The following is a 9,057-nucleotide window of genomic DNA, read 5'->3' on the forward strand; positions in this document are numbered from 1 at the left end:
CTCCCCCGAGGAACTCCTACTGCTTCAGCTTCTTGACAGTTGTCCTCTTAGCGGCCCAGTAGGCAATGGTGTCATGCAGAGCTCAAAGCTGTAATTAAATAAAGATCACCCACCCCCTTGCTTCCCCCTACCAGTTGGAGTCCCAATCCCAGGAGACTGCCCAGACTAGCCTTTGCAGTTGGCTCACTGCAGAGGGATGTCTAAGGGCCAGAGCCTATGCCCCCCCCCGGGCTAGCCAAGCTCTCCTCCCCAGTGGGCGGTGGGAAAGGCCAGTAATAGAGAATGAGTCTGGCAGGTGTGGATGAGCAGAAGCAGCCAGCTCTGCTAGTTCAAACCTTTCAATAGCTTCCCATTGATCACCAGCCCATACCTAACCTACTCTGTATGGTTTAGACTGTGAGGTCTCTGAAGGATTTGTTCTGTTCTCCATTTGTAGATCCAGAGCGTGGTTCTGGGCCAAACAACAAACAAATACAAAACCAAATGGTTGACTTTTGAATTGATTCCAACTCACGGTGACCCAGCGTGTGACAGAGTAGGACTGCTCCATAGGGTTTGCTTGGCAGTAATCTTTACAAAAGCAGACATCCAGGCCTTTCTTCCGCAGCACGTCTGGGTGGGTTTGAACAGCCAAACTTTAGATAAGTAACTTGATGGCAAGCCACTTGTGTCATCCAGGGACCATCAACTTAAGTAAAGGGGAGTTTATTTTAAGGATAGAGAGTGGTTCATGGGGATCCAGACAGACACTCAGGCCCCAGGAATTGAGCACAGGGACTAGACAACCACCACAATGGAAGCAGCTATGTTCTGTCTCCAGAGAGCTGCAGCCATCTTGTTTCCTCAGCATGTCTGCACATTTCTGTCCAGGAGGTGGCAGTTTTCCCGGGGGCTTTCACGTTCACCCTAGCCTCTTTCGCTGTCCTATACCAGTCCCTTCCTCTTCTGTGGGCAATTCGAACAGCTCTGGGGTCTAATGTCCCCATACAAAATGCGGGAGAGAGAACGTAATTGCCTCTGCTCTTCCACCATCCTAGGGCGCCCAGGTGGCCTGTCTCGAGCACCCAGTCCTGGTCCAATCAGCTGCAAGGAGCGCGGCTACTCAGAAGGAGAGTGCCCGGTGGCCTCTCGCCGCACCCTCGGCTGTGCCCTCGCCCTCTAGCTCCATGGCCTCGAAGAGCAGCCGCACCAGCGCCAGCCGGCCCTGCGCTACTAGGGCGCGGGCCAGTCCCAGCACCTCGTCCGTGTGGCCGCGCCACACGCGTTGGAGTTCCTGGCGCAGGCGCGCAGCCGGGTACTTGCCCTGGGCGCGGCGCAGCCACACATCCACCTCGCTGCCCAGCTCGCTGTCGCTCATCTGCGCCTGGCTCCATTGTGCCAGCAGCGCCTCAAGCAGGCAGCCGAAGCCCTCAGTGTGGCTGGAGCCCTCGTCGTCCAGCTCCACGGCGCGCTTGAAGCAGGCTGCTGCGTTAGCCTCCTCGCCCTTGATACGCAGACATTTGCCCCGAAGCAGCTGCAGCTCTGGCAACATCGCACCCAACTCTGACTCGCTGGCCTTGGCTAGGAAGACCAGTGCCTGGTTCAGCGCCGCCTCATCCACTGCCATCAGCTCCTGCACTGCGTCCACGCCCATGTAGTAGTACACCTGAAGTGGGGGGCGGGGGCGAAGGATGGGTGAATTTCCCTCGGAGTCACTGCTCTCTTCCCACCCTTCCAGCCTTCCCACCCTTCCATCTTCAAAAACTGTCAGTCACAAACTCTGTCCCCTCCCCTCTTCCTAGGATCTGTGACTGGAAAAGGAGGTCTTACTCAAATTCCAGTTCCAGGCCCCATTAACCTTGAGCAAGTTAATCTAGGGGCCTCAGTTTCTTAGGGCAAAAACTGATATTGTTGCCATTTTGGTAGCTGTTCCCTGAGTACAGAAGGCACTGCTTACTGAGAGCATACTTGCTGAGTATGTAGAAAGTGCCAAGCTCTGATCTCACATGGGAGGTGGGTATTGCTGTGTGTCCTCAATGGTCAGGCCTGGCCTGACACAGTATATTTTTGTTTAGCCACTGACCAGTCAAGCCAAGAGACTGCCTTACCTGGCCGATGTCCAGGTAGGTCTTGAGGCCTGGGCACACCTTGACCACTTCCTCAAGGTCAGCCTTGGCACAGGCCAGGTGGTTCCTGTCAGGCATGCCCCCAAGCCCCATCTTGGCCCGCTCCAGGTCATGTAGGTAGGCTTTGATGTGGATCTGCCACAGAGAGAACTCAGGGTGATTCTTCAAGCAAGGACCACCACTCAAATGACATCCATCTTTTTCTCAACAGCAACTTTGGGAAGTTTCGTGGTGCAGCAAAAGCCCAAGACTGAGCTAGGTAGGATGCCCTGTCCTAGTCTGTGCCAACCTGGACTAGTCACTCCCCATTCTCTGGGCCTTAGTTTCTCCATCTGTACAATGAGGAGAGAACACAGTAAGAACCCTTCGTTCATTTGCTCCTTCATTCAACAATTATGCATGGCGTGCCCACCTTATGGCAGACCCTGCAATGGAGAGGCAGTGGCAATAAGACAGCTGAAGTCTCTGCTGTGGAAGAGCTCAACACTCTAGTAGGAGAGAGAATTGTAATCAACAAGTAAATAATGCCACTGTGAGTGGTGATCTGGGCTACGAAAAAGTTAGTAGGATGGTGGAATAGAGGTGTCCAAGAGGGGGCTATGTTAGCTAGGATGGCACCACCAATTTTGTGAGCATCTATATACACTGTAGGATCAGCTCTGGACTGCAAACCACAAGACCAGCAGTTCAAACCCACCAGCCGCTCCTCAGAAACCCTACACCGGGTCACTATGTGTCTGAACCAACTCGACGGCACATAACAACAACAACAAATAAACCCTCAATGAGAAGGACTGACACATAGACTGAAATATACCAGTGACCATGGAGATGGCCTAGGACTGGGCACTGTTTCACCTGTTACATACAAGCCACCATGAGTTAGTGCCAGCTCGGTACCAACTACCACCACCACAAGCAGCTTTGAAAGAACAGGCCCCAGTTTACAGGTGTCAAATTACAAATGCCTCCAGACCCCTACTTTCATCCCAACTTCCTTCCTTTCCCCATACTCAGAGCATTTAGAACATCTAGAGGTTCAGGGCTGGGGGTTGGGTAGCACTGAGCAGAAAGAAGTAAGAAAATTAAAATTCGTATTTTATAGACAGCAAGGTAGACTCTGGTTATAAAACAATATATCATGGATGGGGAAACCCTGGGCTTTGGAGTCTGTTGTACTTGGGTTAGAATTTTAGCTCCTCTCTCCCCTGATTAAGAAGCTCTGGTAGCATAGTGGTTACCAGTTGGGCTGCTAACCTCTATCTAGGTCAGCACTTTGAAACTACCAGCTGTTCTAGGAGAGAAAGATAAGGCTTTCCCACTCCCGTAAAGATTTACAGTCTCGGAAATTGTATACAGAGTCGCTGTGAGTTGGAACTGACTCCATGGCACATAACCAACTAGCCAACCTCCCCTGATTAACCATGTAACCTGAAATAAATGTGCAAATTCTGTGAGTTTCATTTTCCACATTTGAAAAATGAGCATGCTAACTTTTTCCTTGGGGAAAAAGATGGCTACCATGTCATATGAGAGAACACATCCTAGCTAGTACCTAGCTTACAGTAGGTGTTTGGTTCATTCATTGTTGTTTTTGTGAAGTGCCGTGGAGTCGGTTCTGACCCATAGCAACCCTGTAGAGGGCTTCCGAGGAGCATCTGGTGAGCTTGAACTGCCAACCTTGCAGTTCAAACGCCTTTGCAGTCTGGAGCATTAGCCCATAGCGCCACACCAGGACTCCGGTTCATTCATTATGAACTTACTATTTGCCACGTACCATTGTTGTTGTTGTTATGTGCCATGGAGTTGGTTCCAACTCACAGCGACCCTGTACAGGGTTTCTGAGGCTATAAATCTTTACGGGAGCAGAAAGCCTTATCTTTCTCCCACGGAACAGCTGGTAGTTTCGAACCTCTGACTGTGAGATTCGCAGCCTGATTCGTAACCACTACGCTATCAGGGCTCCTTCAGGTACCATTAGGAACTGAATAATGAGTAAAGAGACAGTATAAGCAAATGGTATGTGAAGGAGTGACAAGTGCTGAAAAGAAAAAAAGGAAGCCTGGAAAAGAGGACATAAAATGTTGGCAAGGGTTGACATTTTAAATAAGGTGACCATTAGAAGCTGCCTTTGGTGTCGAGACCTATAAGTGAGGGAAGGAAATTAAAAAAAAAATGGGCAGAGGATGTGAACAGATACTTTACCAAAGAAGACATTCAGGTGGCCAACAAACATATGAAGAATTGTTCATGATCATTAGCTATTGTTGTTGTTGTTAAGTGCCATTGAGTTGGTTCTGACTCATAGTGACCCTATGTAGGGTTTCCAAGGAGCAGCTGGTGGGTTTGGACCACCAACCTTGCAATTAGCTATCCAGTGCTTATCCTACAACATTACACCATGACTTCATTAGTCATTGTTGTTGTTAAGTGCCATTGAGATGATTCTGACCCACAATGACCCTGCATAGGGCTTCCTAGGAATGGCTAGTGGGTTTGAACTAGTGATTTTGTGGTTCACAGTCCAGTGTTGATCCTACAGCACCACACCAGGAGTCCCCATTAGTCATTGTTGTTGTTGTGAAGTGCCATTGAGTTTTTACTGACCCATAGCAACCTTGTATAAGGTTTCTGAGGAGTGGCTGGTGAGCTTGAACATTGACCTTGCAGTTCAAACAACTGCAGTCTGATGCATTAGCCCACTGTTGTTGTTGTTATGTGCCGTGGAGTCGGTTCTGACTCATAGTGACCCTGTACAGGGTTTCCCAGGCTATAAATCTTTATGGGAGCAGAAAGCCTCATCTTTCTCCCATGGAACAGCTGGTAGTTTCAAACTGCTGACTCTGAGGTTAGCAGCCTGATTCGTAACCACTATGCTACCAGAGCTCCTTACTAGAGAAATGCAAACCAAAACAACAATGAGACATCCTCTCACCCCAGTATTTATAGCAAAGTTAAAAAAAAAACAAAAAACAGAAAACAGTGAATGCTAGCAAGGGTGTGGAGAGACTGGGATCCTTCTACATTTCCAGTGTTACTGTAAAATGATGCAACCACTGTGGAAAACTGTATGGCACTTCCTCAAAAAGTTGGAAATAGAAATACCATATGACCCAGCAATCTCTCTACTTGGTATATATCCACAAGAACTAACCAAGTGTCAGAGTACAAGTAGATATATACACACCGATGTTCATCACAGCATTAGTCACAAAAGCAAAAAGATTGTTGTTAAGTGCTGTTAAGTGGGTTCCGTCTCATAATGACCTTTTATAGGGTTTCTGAGCAGCAGCTGGTGAGCTTGAACTGCTGACCTTGTGGTTCAAACAGTTGACTTTGCAGTCCAGCGCATTAGCCTCCAATGCCACACCAGGACTCCAACAAAAAGATGAAGACAACCTAAATGCCTATCAATGGAAGAATGGATAAACTTTTGTGTATACATACAGTGGAATCCTATGTAACTTTGAAGAATACTAATGAATCTGTGAAATACCTCATAACATGGATGAACCTGGCGGACATTATGTTGAGTGAAATTAGTCAATCACAAAAGGACAAATATTGCATGAAACCACTATTGTAAAAACTCAAGAAAAGGTTTACATTCTAAAAGAAACATTCTTTAATGGTTACCAGGGGTGGAAGGGAAAGAGAGTAATTCTTCAACTAAAAGGTTATTGTTGTTGTTAAGTGCCGTTGAGTCCATTCCGACTCATAGTGACCCTGTATCAGGTTTCTGAGGAGCAGGCTGACACATGTTAACTAGGGAGATGGAGAGGGGAATATACAAGAAGCGTGAGACTGACAGGTGAAGACACAGGAAGGTCTGCAAGGGTTAAAGGGATAGAGGTAAATAGCACTGTATACACAACCCTGGAACAACCGTGTTCTGTAGGTACATGGACAGATGTACAGGTTGAACGTGTATGGGAAGGAGAATGGAAATATACTTACACATATGTAAGGGTTTGAAAGAGGATATGTGTACATGGGTATTTACCTTTGCTGCAAACACACCTATGAATGTGGTGGAGCCTTGTTGGTGTTAAGTGCTGTCAAGTTGGTTCTGACTCATAGTGATTCTGTATAGGGTTTCTGAGGAGTGGCTGGTGAGCTTGAACTATTGACCTTGTGGTTCAAACCAACCTTTCAGTCCAATGTTTTATCCCTCCCACAATGCCACACCAGGTGATGCATACAAGGGGCAAAATGATGAAAACTTCTTAGCTATTATCTTAAGGTAAAGGAGCTCTGATAGCGTAGTGGTTACGAATCGGGCTGCGAACCTTAAGGCCAACAGTTCGAAACTACCAGCAGCTCCACAGGAGAAAGATGAGGCGTTCTGCTCCGGTAAAGATTTATAGCCTCGAAAACCCTGTACGGGTCGCTATGGGTCGGAACCGACTCGACGACACTTAACAACAACAACAACATCTTAAGGTAATGAGTTGGTGTGCTTGAGTGCTCAGAACTGTGGTCTCAGGGGATCCCATGGTCAACCGGCATATCATAGTCCACAAAGACAGTGTTTTACATCTTACTTTGGTGAGTAGCATCTGGGACCATAAAAGCTCATGAGTGGCCATCTAAGCTGAAACTATTGGTCTATCCATGTGTGTAAGAAAGAAGAGTGATAAAAATTGATGTTTGGAATCAACTAGTCCAATGGACCAGTGGCGCAGGTAAACATCAGAAGAACTAAGACCAGAAGAACTACCCCTACCAACTGCTCTGAAAGGGATCACATTAGAAGGTCCTGGGTAGAGAGGTAGAAAATGTGCAACAAAAATGAAAAATTATATAAACAAAGTCCAGGCTTACTGATCAGAAAGAGACTGGAGGAACCGAAGATTATGGTTCTCGACCACCCTTCAGGTCTGGTACGGAACGCACCTTCATGGTCCAGTTTTCAGCCAAGCAGTAGATAGGTGTATAGTAAGGTAAGCTCACCAAGGAATGGTCAACCATTCAAGATCAAAAGGGCAGCATTTGCCTAAGGACAAAGTTGAGAAGGGATGGGAAGGAAGGTGGAATGATGGAAACAGGAACCACAGGGAGGAAGCAGGATACCTGTTGTTGTTGCCTGGGGGTAGGGTGGGGGGATGGAGGGATTGCAATCATTGAGGTGAAATAAAGTGTATGATTTGTTGAATGTAAAACTGATGATCTTGTCTGTAAATCTTTACTCAATTCACAATAATTAAAAAAAAAAGAAGTGAGGGAGGAAGTCAATCAGATACCTCTGATAACAGGACTTGAGGCAAGATCCAAACTCACAGATTCAGAGCCAGAAAGGAGACCAGTGTGGCTAGAAGAGAGTGAGCAAGGAAGAGGGTAGAAGGAGATGAGGCTGGAGCCGAAGTCTCTTTGTGGCTTATGAGTCACAGCATGGACTGAGGCTTTTCTGAAGGAAACATGGGTTCCCTTCCCTTCTGTTCTTTTCTCTGCGTTGCTCCCGCCACCATTCTGATGTTAGTCAGGTCACCTGAGTGGGGAATATGATCCTTGGAGTTACAGGGAGGCAACAAGCATGGTGAGAAGACAGAAGTCAATGATGGAGTCAGAAGAGTAAGGTTTGTGTTGAACTTAACTGTAGTTGAATTTGACCTGAATTTGAATTGAATCCAATTGAATGCAGGACCTTGGGTAAGTTTGCTACCAAGTCAGGCCCCTCTCATAGAATTCTTATGAGGATTAAATAATACCATGAACATGAAAATGTTTGGTGTGTGTAGAGTATTAACAGAAATGTTTCATACTTTACTGTTATGATTATTGGTAATAATAACCACATCAACTTTGATGAAGAGATTCCCTGCTTTCTGCTTGCTGGCACATCATTATGCCATAGACACTAAGATGGGAGCAGATTCACCACCAGGTCCTATGAACAGTAATGGAGAAGATAGGGGAGCTGTTTCTCCTGGACCAAAGTCAATGCAGAGTCCAAGGTCTTAGAGCAGGTAGGCTCTGTGAGTCTCAAAAGGCAGATCTGGGACTAGCTGGGAAAGCTAAGACAGGCTGCTCTCAGTACATTTATGACTTGCACAGCTGAATAATTATGTAGTGGCCTGCTGCAAAAGATAGTAAGTTTTAAAATATGCCTAATAAAAGTAATTACTTGTATAATCACATCTTAGTTTGTGTCGAGGTTTGCACACAAAGTCTAACTGAATTCAAACAGCAATCCTATGACATAGGTACTGTTATCTCCATTCCAAAGATGGAGAAACTGAGGTTCAGAGTTTGGTCAAAAGTATTTTGCCTAAGGTTCAAACAGCATGCAAGTGGCAAAGTGGGATGTAAACCAAGGCTAGCTGTATTCAGTTTGTTGTACTGTGGTTGGTGGCTTTGTGTTGCTGTAATGCTGGAAGCTATGCCATGGGTATTTTAAACACTTGCAGAGTCACTCACGGTGGACAGGTTTCAGCTGAACTTCCAGAAAAAGAGAAGGAAGAAGGACACAAAGACTACTTCAAAACACTTAGTCACTGAAAATCTTATGAATAGTAGTGGAACACTGTCAGCACCAGAATATTGAACATTGAAACATGATGAAGAACAGTAGAATATTATCAGCTATAGTGTCTGAAGATGAGCCCCTCAGGTTGGAAGGCACTCAAAATACAGTTGGGGAAGAGTTGCCTTCTCAAAGGAGAGTTGACCATGGTGACATGAATGGAGTAAAGCCTGCGGGACCTTCATTTGCTGATGGGTCACAACTCAAAATGAAGAGAAACAGCTGTAAACATCCATTAATAATCAGAACATGGAATGTATGAAGTATGAATCTAAGAAAATTATAAATTGTCAAATATGTAATGGAACGCATAAACATCGATACCCTACGTGTTAATGACTTGGAGTCTTGGTGTGGCGCTGTGGGTTAATGCACTGAACTGCAAGGTCCGTTTGAAGCTCAAAGTCTGCGGTCCAAGCTCACCAGCTA

At 46.3% G+C, this 9,057-nt stretch overlaps 1 protein-coding gene across 1 annotated transcript in view; it reads right to left on the minus strand.

The window, feature by feature from the left end:
* Positions 1-1,102: 1,102 nt before the first annotated feature.
* The window catches only part of TTC22 (tetratricopeptide repeat domain 22), a 41,398-nt gene continuing 33,443 nt past the window's right edge, over positions 1,103-9,057 (minus strand). Inside the window, exons 6-7 of the mRNA XM_006839811.1 lie at positions 2,088-2,240; positions 1,103-1,645 (exon numbers count right to left, since the gene is read on the minus strand). Coding sequence (XP_006839874.1) covers positions 1,103-1,645; positions 2,088-2,240 — 696 coding nt within the window. The remainder of the gene's footprint in view (positions 1,646-2,087; positions 2,241-9,057) is intronic.

Source organism: Chrysochloris asiatica, unplaced genomic scaffold (genome assembly GCF_000296735.1).
Source record: "Chrysochloris asiatica unplaced genomic scaffold, ChrAsi1.0 scaffold00026, whole genome shotgun sequence".
In the NCBI taxonomy this organism is placed as follows: Eukaryota; Metazoa; Chordata; class Mammalia; order Afrosoricida; family Chrysochloridae; genus Chrysochloris; species Chrysochloris asiatica.